The sequence below is a fragment of the Drosophila suzukii genome, chromosome 3 (genome assembly GCF_043229965.1).
Source record: "Drosophila suzukii chromosome 3, CBGP_Dsuzu_IsoJpt1.0, whole genome shotgun sequence".
NCBI classification, from domain to species: domain Eukaryota; kingdom Metazoa; phylum Arthropoda; class Insecta; order Diptera; family Drosophilidae; genus Drosophila; species Drosophila suzukii.
Genome location: NC_092082.1, coordinates 65,893,228 through 65,908,423, shown reverse-complemented (window position 1 = coordinate 65,908,423; position 15,196 = coordinate 65,893,228). Strand labels below are relative to the sequence as shown.

The window sequence follows — 15,196 nt, the reverse complement described above, 5'->3', positions numbered from 1 at the left end:
ATAAATTTTGATAATTCAGACCTACACTTTTTTTGACATTTAGTTCTAAAGACGCTCAAAAGTTAAAAAAGGTCGCATATATTTAAATGCAACCTAATAATATACCAACGATTGGATAAAATATTCATCTTTATTTACACCCTTACTTCCTCCTAAATTGAGATGATTGAGTAGTTCTTATACATTGAGCCCTTTTTATCGAAATTGTTGGAGCGATCAGGGAGCTTACCATAAAATTTGTATGCTCATCCAGGACGACTTTGAACCCTTGCAGATTAACATTTGCATTTCATGCGATGCAGCTTGCCATAAGTAGTGATGTAAAAACAGGAAAGAAGAGCACGAGCAGGACGAACAGGAGCTCTAAAGTAGAACACAAATCGAGTACAACTTTTGCAAAAGTTGTTTTCCTTTGCCTGTTGGCATCGAAGCGTACTCCCCCATCTCATCTCATCCCGTCCGATTCCATTCCTGGAATCCCGCCCAGCACCTCCGCCTAACCCTCATCTTACATCCTGTTTAGCTTCAATGAATGCTCCAACGCTCCGTGTAACCCCCCCCAGCCGTTTCAGTCCCCTTAACCCCTCGTGGCCCCCAGAAAGCCGTTCCACTTGGCCCATTCACGATGTCTATCTGCTGTTGGGCGCTTTGTTTTTGTGCCGGCCTATTCATAATTCCACAGCCGACTGCTGGCACAAATTGAAAAGCAAACACGTGGCTCTGTAGTTGGCCTTATCACTGGCTACATTGGGATTTCGTTGCTCTGAGCCACTGACACTTCGTCATGTCCACCGGTCCACCCGTCCATCCGTCGGTCTGGGTTCAGTTTCAGTTTCAGTACCAGTACCAGTACCACCCGGAGTCGAACCCGGGCCCTCGGAATTTGAGTTTTTGTGTTGAGCTGCTGTGACACTTTTTTGCTGTCTCGTCGCAGTGCCATAGTATACCATTTTGTTTGTGGGCTTAGGTCAGCACTTTGCCATTCTCATAGCAGCATGCACCAGGGTCCTCATTGTCATCATCCTGGTCTCGCCCCGTCTCCTCCTCGTCCTGCAGTCCCTGGGCATTGTTTAATAATTTTCCTGCTTAGGGCAGGATATTTCAGCCGCACACAACATGTCGGAACACTTTTTTTTGCCAGCGTTGAAACTTTAACTTTGGCTTAACCCTTAATGAGGCCATTATGGCCCAGGAGCCCTTAAGCCGACGACGGGGTATCATTGCTAATTTTCTTGGCCATTGGCGAAAGTTTAAGCCAACTTTAAGGTATTTACGGAGTCCTTTTCAGCTGCTCCCGCTTTTTCCGACTTTTTTGAGCAACTGCAGATGGGCGACGGGCCGGCTATCAAAGGCAGACGCCACTTGAGTTGATTTCCGTTCGGAGCCATTGAGATTGAGGAGAGTCCTGGTCAAGGACCCGAGTCACTTGTGTGTCGATTTCACTGGGTCTGTGTTTTTACCCTCGAGTGTCCTGTATATTAATTGAAATTAAAAACACTTTCGAGTGTCCATCAAGTGCCTGCCATTAAAGTTATTACGCTATTTATGACCTCAACAGGGAAATTTTAACTGCAGGAACACGGATTTCAAGCTTGAATATTTTTGCGAAATTGTACGGGCTTATGTATGAAATGTGAAAAGAAAAACCCGTAATTGAGGTTTAAATAAATTATCACTATCATGCCAGAAATTTTAATAACGCGAATAAATATTTTCTGCTTTCCTGAGTCAATAACATTTTTGGTTTTCATCAAGTGTTCATTGAATTATTAAAGGAAGGTTAAGTAATAATATTTTCCATGAAATATATTGTTTCCCGTAAGGTTTTGTGTCTTACTTGAACTAATTTGAAAGTTGTATGTGTCAGAATAATTATTATAAGCATTTCTAAACTGAATGAAAATTAAAGTTAATACCCAAAGAATATAACTAGCCTTGTGCAACTGTCAAAAAATGTATGCCATTAATACCTTGACGTAAAAAACTCTGAGCTTGAATATTTATTAGTTAATATTCGTGGCCAAAGCAATGTTTAAATTAAAAAAGGAAAGATGTGGGAATGCATCCGAATTTATGCCTCAATTTGTGTGGTCCCCACCCGCTGTCAAGCATAAATTCCACTGCAAACAAGCAAAAAAATTTAAATTAGCTGGCACCGGGAAAATGGGAAACTGCCGTGGAAATGGGAGAACGGAGCGAGGAAAACAAAACAGTGCCAGCTAGAACGCAAATGAAGTTGGCTTTTAATTTCCAATAAACCCTCCCCAGTGCGCCCCGCAATATTAATGAACTGTGAAGAGGTGGAGTGGAAACAGGAACCCAGTGCAAAGGTGTACTTTGTGTCTGCGCTTGCAGTGCTTGCATATATGTACTATGCACCTGAATGTCGGACACATGTTCAATTAGGAAAATTCTCGTTTTGTGTGGCATTTTTACGGTTTGGTCAGTGCAGCATTTCCCTGCTTCCCCTTCCACGTGGCACCTTTTCGGACGGGAATGTAATTCATAAATCGCTCCCTGCATGCATACGGCTGCTAATTTAATTAGCGATGGAAGGCGCGGCGAGTTCCACGAATTTTCCAACGCCTGGCTGCATCTCAGCGAAGGTTTTCCACGTGCTCAGAGCGGTCATTAAATTAAATTTCAATTAGCTGTGCACTCTCTTGTAGGTTGATGCGTGCGATTGCACTGAAAAAATTAAGCAAAATCTCAGCATAGACAGTCTTGTTGCATGTTTTCGAATATATAAGTATCCATTCGATCCTTTTTAAATCGAATTTAAAACAATTCAAATACTATATATTTGCTAAGAGCTGAATACTTGTTTTAAGATGCAATAGGTTGGGATATGCCATCATTTTTTCTTCAGTCATCCTTTTTTATAGTGTGCGTACCTGACGTGTTTCGCATGCTAATCAGCGGAGCGTGAGAAACGAAACTGTTGCCATTATTATGCGGCCAGAACTTTGTGGGAATATGGGCTTTGTTGTCTTTCGGCCAGAAGAGGAAGCTGTTTTCCCCGGCCGAAAGCCAATCAAACTTTGGCTTAAACTTCGGGGACCTTTGGACAGACTTAAGGAGCGCGTGGAATGCAATTTGATTAGCATTTCGCACAACGAAACAATTTGCAGTTGGCGCGTATGTGGCTGCCTGCTGAGTAATGAAAAGGGCAACTAAAAACCCATTAACCCACATTCCTCCCCGCTTAAATGCTCAGACGTGCCCCACTCAGCTGTCGCCCATGTGGCACCCCCTCCCACCATCCCTGTCGACTTAGTGGGTGTGTGTGTGTGGGCGGTGCAAACAACAAACAATCACCAACAAGTGCAACAACAATGGCCAGCGGACTCGAAATGCATTTCCGCACCCCACCGCACGCTTTCGTTTGCCGGCGCAAATCCCAAAACAGCAAGCGGCGACTGGGAAACAAGTCAACACCGCCTACCAACAATGCCAAATGTTGCATGTGCCAGCCGCTAACAAACACAAGCTCAGCGGCTTACACTCAAACAAAAGTTATAAGTTAAACTTGCTGAGCTAGGGGTGGGGAGTTAGTTGTTCGTTAAAAGTTTAAAAAAACGTCGAAATATTTTAAAGAAAAATCATCGTTCTTATGTAATTTGTTAACACAGCGGTCTTCCGTTTGCATAAATGACCTTAATTTGTTAAATACAACAATTTAAATGCTATATATTTATACTCATTTTATAAGTGGTAACGTGTTTCAATAAAAGGGACAAGAAAAGTTTTATTTTTGGAAGAGGAAGTTTTCTGGATTTTCCTAACAATTTGAAATTGTAAACAGTAAACTGCGTGTTCAAGTTATAAACATTGGCCATAAATAATGTTGTACTTTCCCTGCAAGTCAAAAAATTCTTTAAGAGTTTTTTGAACAATTATATAATTTTTAAAAAATCCGTGTCTTTGAATTTATATACTTAGAATTGGATGAAGCCAATTTAAGCACCAACGTAAATTGTTATTATAATATGGTCTTAATACGTAGTATGTAAGCCAAATTAGAAATCTGTATCTTTAAAACTATATAGATCTTAATTGTTGTTAAAAAATAATAAATAAAAATAATTTGAATATTAATACTTGTACTATTTAATCACATATTCTTTTAAAAAACGGAAACACTTAGTTTATACTTTTACTTGTAGTTTCGTTTAAACTAAACAATAACATTTAACAGCCTTTAGCAAAGTCCATCTTCTATTCTTTTTTAAAACTAGTCTTTTTATTTAACTTTAAAGGTATTAACAATAAGCAGCCTGTGATTTGCTTAACAACTGATCAGGCAAAACTTGTCAGGCTTGGGTTTTAGTCCTAGAAATCAAATGGCGTTCAAGAGATTAAGCCTACTATGAGCTTAACGGGACCTTAAACTAAAAGTGTGTTGATTTTTCAGGTGCAAAAGGAAGTGTCAAAGACCGCCCATAGTTTTGAACTTCAAATTCATTATTTGTTTTCCTCGTGTTGACAAACTGAAAGTCAGCATGCTTTATAAGGGTTTGTTATTCCCAGGCGGCACAGGTGGAAGTCCTTTCCGAGGAGAGAGCTTTCGCTGTGCGAGTAGGATAGCATAATGGCAGCTATCTCGTTTTCGCGGCGCAAGCAATATATCCCCATTGCACTCGCTCCGCGAAGAGCGTCTGCAAAGGCCGGAAAGAGACCGAAAAACTAAGAGAACGAAAGCTCCCGCGAGCCGGAGCGCCTTCGGGAGAGAGTCCTCTCGGGAGAGAGTCCTCTCGGAAGTGCTCGGCAAAGGGCTCGGCAATTTCTCATTTCGACGTAAACGCACAAAGGCATGCTACACTTTTCGTAACGGAAACTTCAAAAACTTGGGACGAGTTCGAAGCAATGACTCTGAACTCTGGTCCGGAATGTATTGACATAGTTTCTGAGCTGGCTTGAAAGTCATTCAGGTGCAAGTGGCGAACTTTCTCCGGCAGTTTGGAGGAGCCAGCGTTGTATTTATTTTTATCGCTGTTCATTAGTTGGCAGTTGCCATAATTTCAATTTTATAGTTTCGCCAGCACATTAATTTACGGCGCTCGCCGCCCACTTAATGCACTTTTTGGGCGGGGAATTTTAGATTGGTTTTCGGCGGTGATTGTCTGGCCGAAACGCAATTGTTGCGAACATGAAAGGCTGCGCTGCTGACGCTTAGCTCCCAATTTATCATGCATAATGCCACGCACCGGAACGAAATAAATCAAACGAAATTTATTTGACCCCATTCTATGAAAATATAATTTGGCAAAATCAAATTAGATGTAAGCCGATTTCCCTGCGAAATACTTCAGCGCGCCGTTGAAATATTCATGGCATAACTAAGGGGCCCATTGAGCCCTGCCTTGCCAATATTTCGGCCATTAACGCAAATTGAATAGTCAGGGAGCGCTCAGTTTACCCCGTTTAATAACCGAGTTTGGATGGGGAAAACTCATTTGTTTGAATTTTATTCCTTTTTTTGGCTTGCCAATCTAACTCTTCTATGCGCTACGTGTGGGAAACGTTGTGTTTTCGCCTTTTTCCAGGTGGAGGAGTGGCCAAAAAGTTGCCAACACGAAAACGCTGGCAGCCATAAATTTCCCGCTTTTCTGCTAAAAAGTGGCCAGCAGTTTTGTTGGCCACGTGCAGGTTCGTTCCCGGCCACCCGACTTTCGCATATGCAAAAACTGAGTAATGGCAGTCGGAGAAAGTCGTCTGATCCTCCGGACAGAGCCAGCAATTGCAGCATATTTAGCCGCTTGTTTTCGAAAACTCTATTTAATTTGGGTTCAGTTCTTGTTTCGCCCAGCTCACGTCTCGGTGCACTTTGGCCTCTCATTTTTCAAGTCGGCTGCGTGCGGCGCGATTTTCCTTTCTTTTCCTGACATTTTCCTCGTAGTTTTCCTTTGCGGCTGTCAGGAGTCCACACGAGCTGGCCACTGCCTAGCCGATTTTGCAGCATTTAATTTAAGTTACAGCACAAGCTGCCGAGATTTATTGCTGGACCCTTAACAAGAACTGCTGCCCCTTTTGGTGTCCCTCGCATTTCGGACCCCGGCCTCCCCTTTTGCCATTTTTTAATGGAGGAGAGTGGACACAATGTAAGAGTTGTAATTTTTTGCTTCCTGTCTTTCTCAGTGCTGTATTTTTTATTGAAAATTACACAGGAAAGAAGTTCTGTGAGTGCTTTTTGCCCGGGGAAACTGCTTCTATATAAATGTACATTTGTTTTAAGCACTCACTTTGTACGGCTGCCTTCATGATTCTGTAAAAGTATTTTAAAACACTTTAGTAAGACCTTGATTGATTCACTTATTTTGTGAAGAGTCAATCGAACTTAATAAGGAAGCTCAAAATGATATTTCATGAGATGTGCGCAATTAATTTATTTATTTGTGTGCATCTTCTTGAATTTAAACATTTAATTTCAAAAGCTATGAATGCCCTTAAGCCTGCATTTAAACAAGTCCAGTCAGTTGAATTCAATGGCTTATAATAGTAGCCATCACCATTAACATCAATCAATTTAATTGAATTATTTAAGTTTTCTCTTTATGATTTACTATCATAACAATAAACTTATTAAGCTAGTTAAATTGGCTTCTTCATTTATTACCATACAATTCGGTTTACACAGCCTCTGAATTTAGTTAGTACTACGTGGTTAAATTACTTTTCGGGATAAAATTTCAATATTGACCTAAGCTCAATTTAATTAACGTCCTGCTAGGAAATTCGCCACAATTCTTTCCCTCTTTTACATCGCTTCAGAAATCACAGACATTTCCATTTATCTTTCTGCATCTTGGTTTTATGAATAAATTGATGTCATCAAACTGAAAACTGAAACTTTGTCGAACTTCGGCCTTGGACCTCCCATCGATTTCCCCCCTTTCCGGTCATTCATTTCGGGCAGTGCAATATGTGTGTTACTGTGTGATTTCGACCCGGTCAGAAGCCCATAACCAATCTCGGTACAATAAATTAAACCTAAACAATTCATTCGGCTGAGCGAGGTTCGGTTTCTGTTTCAGCGGCCAGGACATCCCGGATGGAGGATGGCCAATGGAGGATGGTCGCCGAGGGATATGGGGGAATCTCAGGGGCAATAAGGCAGAAAGCCACTTCTTAGTTTGCTTGCAGCTCAAGCGGAAACCATATAAATGCGGAAATGATAAAAATGCCTGCGAACATGTTTCCAAAGCGTATGCGATAAATTGCAATGGCAAGAAGGTCCTCGGAAGGTCCTCGCTGTGGTCACCCCACCCACCCACAAGGACAATGCAGCCAGACAATAAAATAATAATAATAATAGAACAAAACCCGGGGAGCAGACGACATCCACAATGATGAGGTTCCATTCGGTTCGAATCGGGATCGTTTGGGAGCGGGTTGGCTGCCACTGTTCAATAAATGAATGTGGCCAAATGGAGGACACTGGGTCCCCATGGCCCTGTTCGACTGAGCAAACACAAAAACACACGGAGAAAAGTCGGGTGCGCTGGAAGCAACGCGACGACTGTCAATTTAATGAAATTGTTTTACACTCAATTGAGTTGCCAACTGGAAAAGAAAACAAAAATCGTTCCAAGAGCACCAGAACTAGACAAACAAACAGTTTTCGCCCGAGAAAGATTTCGGGTAATTTGCATTGCCTCCAAGCACCAACGACCCACATTCGGCTCGAAGTTAATCTTTTCTAATACAAAATGGCCCAAACACTGTCAGCTTTCAGGCAAAGTGGCTGACATCGGAGATGCTCGGCTGGGGAGATAAGGATATGCGCTAAACTGATTTAACATTCACTAAAGTCTTAGAAAACCACATGGGACTTCTTTGCATACTAAAGATATGGGTGCCCTCACGCGTAAGCCCCCTTTAAAACAAAATCAATCGAAGTGTCACTCTAAGTAGGTCATGTGAGAGAAAAGAAAAGTCATTTTCTTTGAAGCTTAAAATTTAAAATAACTTACTTAGAAGAACGTAACGCATTTACCTAAAATACATTTTATCTACGGGCTATTTTGGGTATCTACTTTCGATATAATCTTAAATACTTAAAAGCCACTTTTATCAAGTTGAAATTGACTATTGACCTTAGTAAGACTATAAACAATGTAAATACTGGATAGGGGAGTTTCTGTCATTGTTGTATCAAACGCCTTACAAAACTGGTTTGAATTTCTAAAAAGCAGACATTCGATTTACAGTAAATCTTTATAGCTTTTAATTTTCTTCCATGAAATCAATTTTAGTTTAAATCACAACCCAAATATATTTTTACATAAAAATTTAACTAGTCGAAAAATTCGGGAAACGGATATTAAAGAAATAATTTAACATACTACTTATACCATCCGAGATTCTTAATTCTTGCAGCGAACAAGTATTCATATATTATGAGTACGTTAAAGCACTCTCAGACATAAATGATCATGTGTGCTATTTAAACGCCTATGGGTGTGTTTAAATGTTTTGCAATCTTTTTGTATTTACTAGAGAGCAGATCTGAGAGAAAATATCTCAAAGGTATAGATAGATAGAGCGCGAGAGGGAGAGAAGTAGCGATAAGAAGAGCAAACGATCGTGAATAGAATCATTCCACACAGTGCGCTGGTTGCAGAAGGTTGTTCTGTTCTATCAATTAAATCTGAACCATCCAATTGATGAGATTCTCTGCTGCTGTAAATAAGGGAAAATGTCGGCATTTGAACTAAAAAACTTGAATGAATGCTTGGAAAAGCATTTACCCACTGATGAACTGAAGGAGGTGAAGCGAATTTTATACGGTGTGGAAGAAGAGTGAGTACAGTACAATGAGTACAATTATGATAAGAATGAATGACAAAGTAAGAGCGTCATGTGAGGTCCCCATAAAAATGTGGAGATTATTCTAAAAATATTTTAATCTTCATCTTTTGGCAAACACAAGTGGCATATTCAAAATTAAAATGTCCCTAAATTTTCCGTTTGTTTACTTAAAAATGTTTATATCTAAATGCATTTAAATATAGAACTAACACAAAGTATTTCGTTGTGTAGGTCTATACCACTCATTCATATATATTTTTGTTTGAACATCTGGTGATGAGAGTGAAACGTTAAATAAAGCAAAACAAAACGTGAGACTGGGGATAAATGCATGTTTGTGTAATGCATCATAATAAGAAAAACATTTAAAATTGGTTATTTTAATAAAAATATTAATTATTCATTACCGAGACTTAAATTAACTTCTAAAAAATGGTTCAAATTTATATTTATTTGTTTATAAGAGTGATAAGCCTCTGATCAGTTTGACGACATCAATATATGGTGATAATCATAAAACACTTTATAGGATCAACAAAGGTCCATATTTGCGTTTAACACATCTGGCCAAGTAAATGCGAACTTAAGTTTTTGCATGGACAGCAAATAGAGATAAGATAATCTACAATGTTTAGCTGTAAAAAATCGATTTATCTGTGGTGTATGAATAATTTTATTAGTTTAATTATTTTACTATTAAAATTATCATTAAAAACTACATTTTCCTTAACATAGCCAAACCTTGGAGCTGCCAGCCAGTGCAACAGCTATCGCTCAGGAAAATGGATTTGAGATCAAGGGATATCGCTTTACGGCACGAGAAGAACAAACTCGCAAGCGTCGGATTGTTAGGGTTGGAGCCATCCAAAACTCGATTGTACTACCCACTACGGCTCCCATTGAAAAGCAACGGGAAGCCATCTGGAATAAGGTTAAGACCATCATCAAGGCGGCAGCAGAAGCCGGATGCAATATTATTTGCACCCAAGAAGCTTGGAGTAAGTGCGAAAAAGTTTATGATAGGAATAACTAATTATCTTATTTACTATCCCTAGCCATGCCATTTGCTTTCTGCACTCGAGAGAAATTCCCCTGGTGCGAGTTTGCCGAGGAAGCCGAAAATGGTCCTACTACCAAGATGCTCGCTGAGCTGGCCAAAGCCTATAACATGGTCATTATCCATTCGATCCTAGAGCGGGATATAGAGCACGGCGAGACCATCTGGAACACGGCAGTGGTTATCTCGAATAGCGGTCGTTATCTGGGCAAGCATCGCAAGAACCACATTCCCCGGGTGGGAGATTTCAATGAATCTACGTACTATTTGGAGGGCAATACCGGACACCCGGTCTTTGAGACAGAGTTCGGCAAGCTGGCCATAAACATCTGCTACGGACGCCATCATCCCCAGAATTGGATGATGTTTGGTCTTAATGGAGCGGAGATAGTCTTCAATCCATCGGCTACGATCGGTCGACTATCGGAGCCTCTGTGGAGCATTGAGGCACGTAATGCTGCCATCGCCAATAGCTACTTTACAGTTCCGATTAATCGCGTCGGAACTGAGAAGTTCCCAAACGAGTATACGTCTGGAGATGGTAATAAGGCCCACAAGGAGTTCGGACCATTCTACGGATCTTCATATATTGCTGCTCCTGACGGTTCAAGGACACCGGTAAGTCGAATCACAGAAAACATAAAAATAACATCTTTTGATTATAACTAAAAAAAAATGTTATCTTTTCTTAAAGAGCTTGTCGCGGGACAAAGATGGCTTGCTGGTGGTTGAGCTCGATCTGAACCTATGTCGCCAGGTTAAAGACTTCTGGGGCTTCCGTATGACCCAGAGGATTCCTCTCTATGCGGAGTCTTTTAAAAAGGCTTCGGAACACGACTTCAAGCCGCAGATTATCAAGGAAACATAATGAGAAAGTGAACTCAGAACTTGGCATTTAAAATTGAACCATAAAATAAAGATAAGCACTTTTTAGATATATGTGGGAACTTTTCAAACATTGCCCAAACTTTCTGAAAAGCTTTTTTTTTTTTTAATTTAATTTAATGTCATGCTACTGTCACCAATTGAATTTCAAATTAATTCTTGACTATCGATTGACGCTGCATTTCTTATTTAAATTCTGTGAGTCAAGAATCATTTTCATTTATTTGAGATATTTGCCCACGATCTCATTACTTTGGGCTTCATTTTAAAGAACCAAGGCAGAAGGCACATTTAATCTGCCAGAACTTCAAGTCGAATCCTCTTGTTAAGAGTCACATCCTTTGAATCTGGAGAGCATCTCTATTATATCTCGTTCCCCGACGACTGCTTTAAAAATTTCCCCCATACAAAATGCTGCAATCTAGCATTGAGCTAAGCTTTGACTTTTACGATTATGTTACGGATGAATGGGAACCGAGGCCGGGGAATCGGGGACGAGGATGTCGTATAAGGATGGGGATGGGATGGGCTCTAGTGTGAGTCCCGGTGGGGATGGGATATAATCTGTTTCTATTACGTTTGCTTATCTGCATGCGACTCACATGTGCGTTTCTTTGCCGACTCCTAATGCAGTAATAATCGTTTGTGCGTTGCCAAAATGACTCGCCTGACCTTGCGGAGCGTTGGCAGTAATTGGCCAGATTATTCTGAATTCTGAATTGGTTTCAGTGCTCTCGATCTCGACCTGACCTTGTGCGGCAATGGAGTTATAAAGCGAAAATTGCTTGTCGAGCAGCGCAACACAAATGGAAATTATAAACTTTTATGCACCAGGCAAGCGCCGGAGATAGAAATATGCAAATTGAATTTCGGGCGACATCCAAGTCAAAAAGATACAAAGAGACAAATGTGCGAGTTTGGAATATTTTTTATAGCAGAGGTCACAAAAGTATCACCGAGATAAAAGACGTTTAAGCTATTATTATAAGAAACCATTTTACCTTAATTTGAAATATTTAAGAAGTCCACTTCTCAAAAATTAAAAAAAATTATTTTCAGTGCAATAAAACAAAGGTTTTAAGAACAAACATAAATGTTATCTTAAAGTCAGTCTTGAATACCCTTAACATCCACCCATTTTATTATTTTGACCTACGTTGTACGAGAGGTGTGGGCCAGAATGTCGGATTTCGTGTGTGTCTATGTGACAAAGGTCACCCGAAAATAAATCAAATATTTACCCAGCAACATTCGTTTATTCAAATTGAAAAGTCACTTTCGCACACGCACTTTGGGCGAAAACTGATTCGAGGCCCCGATTGCATTACCCATTCGACATGTTGCTAATAAATATGTTTTCCGGGGAAAGCCAAATAAAACCCAAAGTGACAGAGGCCTTTGCGAGAGAGCCTTACTGGGACACCGGGGAATAGCCAATAAAATGTGGGAGCTGCTCGTTTATAGCCTTAGGTTATCTTCGGCCAGACGACTACATTTTATTCAGTGCCCGAGTTGATTGATTAAAGCCAAGATAAAATCCCAACCGTCGGCATGCCCAAGGTCCTTCAAGATAATCCCCTACATATCGGATAATAATTTTCAAGTCATCCTGCAGCAATTACACTAATCATATCCCTCTTTCCCCGCTCAGGGGGCCAGATGGCAATTGTGACAGCTCAGATATCGGAGCGATTTCAATTAAATCCAACCTTTTAATTAAACAGATAAAGTGGCTATAAAACGGGGGAGAGGCCAGCTGGTCAGCAGGCTAAATGGGCGAACTCGATTATGAGCTCATATTTAATTAAACATAATATTTAGAGCTAAGCAGCTCCGGGCGAAGACGCTTAAGTGCTCGTTAAGTGTGTGCGAGGAGTGTGTGTCCTTAAGGATGTCAGGACTAAAGACTGGGACCGCAATCAGGACCCCGGCAGGATGTGTGTGCGGTGTGTGCATTCTGCGGCTGGCTGGCTGAAAAAATGCCGAGGACGTGCATCAATCTGAATGCATAATAATGGTGCCACTGTGGCAATCAGTTACTCCCAAGGCGGCATTAACCACCAGGCAAATGCATATTGAACAGGATGTCGACTCCGCATAGAGAAAAAGTATATTCCCCTTAAAGTTCAGGGGTGGAGGCGGATCGAAATCGTTGATTTGTTCAGTTCAGTGGCTCAGGGAATAAGTGAACCAGTGCGGTGAACGTGTTTGGATTATCAATACCTAGCTAGGATTAAATATTTTAATTTTCATTGGCCAATGAATTGGAAATTATTTTTCAACAAATACTGCCAATAATAAGCTCTCTTTATAAAGTGGTCAGAATAAATAGTTTGAGAAGTTTTATTACCAAAATTAATCACAGTTTGATTGGTACTAAATGAAATGTTTAAAAACTTTTTAAGATCGATACTAGTTTTTAAATTTTTTTAAAAGTCAAATGATTTAGTTGGTTTGTTTCTTTGCAGAACGGGTTTTTCAGCCCTGATTAAATCACCAGCACTATTAGTTATTAAGGTTTCTGTTTTTTATTTTGTGGCAAATAAAGGTTTTCTGTTCAAGTCCGTCTAAGGGAAGCAGGTGTATTTCCTAAATTAATCACCGTTTGATTGGAATATTTTCAAACTTTTTAAGATCGAAACTAGTTTTTTATATTTTTTGAAGGAGTCAGAAGATTCAGTTCAGCCAGTTGGTTGGGCTCAGAACTGGTTTGCATCCCTGTTTAAATCACCAGCAGACGCCGCACACGATATGAATGGGAAATCTTGAGCCGCGTACGTGTGCACAACAGCGGCGAGAAATGAAAAGGAAAAGGAGCTGAAAAGGAGCAGAATCACCAGGAGCAGCTGGGAAAGAAGCAGCAGGCCCAGGCGAGGAAAATTGGAAAGGAAATGCGATGCCGGGCGGCATTGTTGGTGCTCGGATGGAAATGGTGTGGACTGGGTGGAGGTGCCTTCGACTAAGCCCCCCTTTCTCTTGGCCTTTCCATTAAAGGGATTATTTATTTTATTTCGTTATGCGCGGCAAACAGCTTGTGTAAAGGATTTAAGCGTCTGCTGAATGTGGCAAGCGGCCCACAGCCCGATCCTTATTCCCAATCCCAATCCCGATTCCAATCCCAAACTGCCTTGTAATGAAATACACGAAAACTTAAAACCAACAAAGCGGCGAGGAAAACAACAAAGGGGCTCGTGATATTAAATTCCAGCCGCACTTGCACTTGTTAGAGCCTGTAAGATTATAATTCTGCCACAAGGATACTCGCAGATAACTGGCAACGAAAGTGGGCGGCTCCGGGGGAGGGGTCCTGTTGTGCCAGGACAATGCAGATAGGCGTTGGGGATAATAAAATATTATGCAACTGGGACTGGAGACGGGGCGGGGCTGGAGGCAGGAAAAGGCGCCAAGGCGGAAATGGAAAACTTGAATGCAAAAGTGGGAAATGGTTACGTGTGAATGGGGTCTGCATTTATGGAACCTGGGAGACTGTGTGTGCCGAGGCATAAAAGTCAATTCCCCCGAGGGAGTTCGAGTCTGACCTAATAATTGTAACTTGATTATTGGAAAAACCCATTTGCAAAAGGGCAAGCTTAAATAATTGTTTCGGTCAGCTTAAATGTGGTTTAAGGGGATTTTCGTAAATTTGCGAGCAATATTTTCTCTCAACACAAGGGAAAGCAAGCCAATTTTAATTATAACTGGGTTTTCTAAAGGTCTTGTTTATGATTACGAAACATGATTTATGTGGGGCTTTGGTTTCTGTTGTTTTAGAAAATCGTTAGTAACGTTTATGATGAAAATATGAAAAATTGTAAGTTGGTTATCTCATTATGTTATTAATAAATTATACTCGTATATATAAGGGAAATTGCCAATTTTTAATAACAGGGGATAAAATATTTAAGCTTCTTTACTTTTGTACGAAAAACTGTGTTTACGCTGAAAAGTGGAGTACCATTGCAAAATATCCGATTGTCTTCTCAGAGAAATATTAATTAAAATGCGTGTTTGGCATTCGGCTGCTCACCATAATTGCACTTTGTGCCGGTGAGTATCTGTGTTTTCTCATTACTGCGAACCTTCGGTTAATGGACCGCAATCCAAGCAGAAAATAAAGTGCAATACGCAAGATGTTCTGTGTTTATGACCAGAGCCCATTGGGGCTTTATAATTAATACCTGCTCGAATTAACGGCCGCCAGGTGAAAATGCTCGCAATTGTAATGATAATGTGAAGCGGAGCGTTGCCGGCCATTAAACTTTTGCACGGGGAGCACTTGAATTAAACCATAAAATATTTAAAATTTTTGCCCAACATGAAGAACTCCTTTCCATCCTCCTTTGGCTGAATTTTCCTTTATTTTATTATTCTGATGACTGCCTTTATTGTTATGAGCGAGAAGACAAAGGAACTGAAACTGAAACTGAAACCGAAACCGAGACT

General features: G+C 40.5%; 1 protein-coding gene across 1 annotated transcript; it reads left to right on the top strand.

Moving 5' to 3' along the window:
- Positions 1-8,601: 8,601 nt before the first annotated feature.
- pyd3 (beta-ureidopropionase pyd3) lies at positions 8,602-10,807 on the top strand. Its single transcript, XM_036819232.3, has 4 exons — positions 8,602-8,802; positions 9,547-9,809; positions 9,867-10,486; positions 10,563-10,807. The coding sequence occupies exons 1-4, from the start codon at positions 8,699-8,701 to the stop codon at positions 10,734-10,736; spliced, it is 1,161 nt and encodes a 386-aa protein (XP_036675127.3). The 5' UTR covers positions 8,602-8,698; the 3' UTR covers positions 10,737-10,807.
- The last annotated feature ends 4,389 nt before the right edge of the window (positions 10,808-15,196 follow it).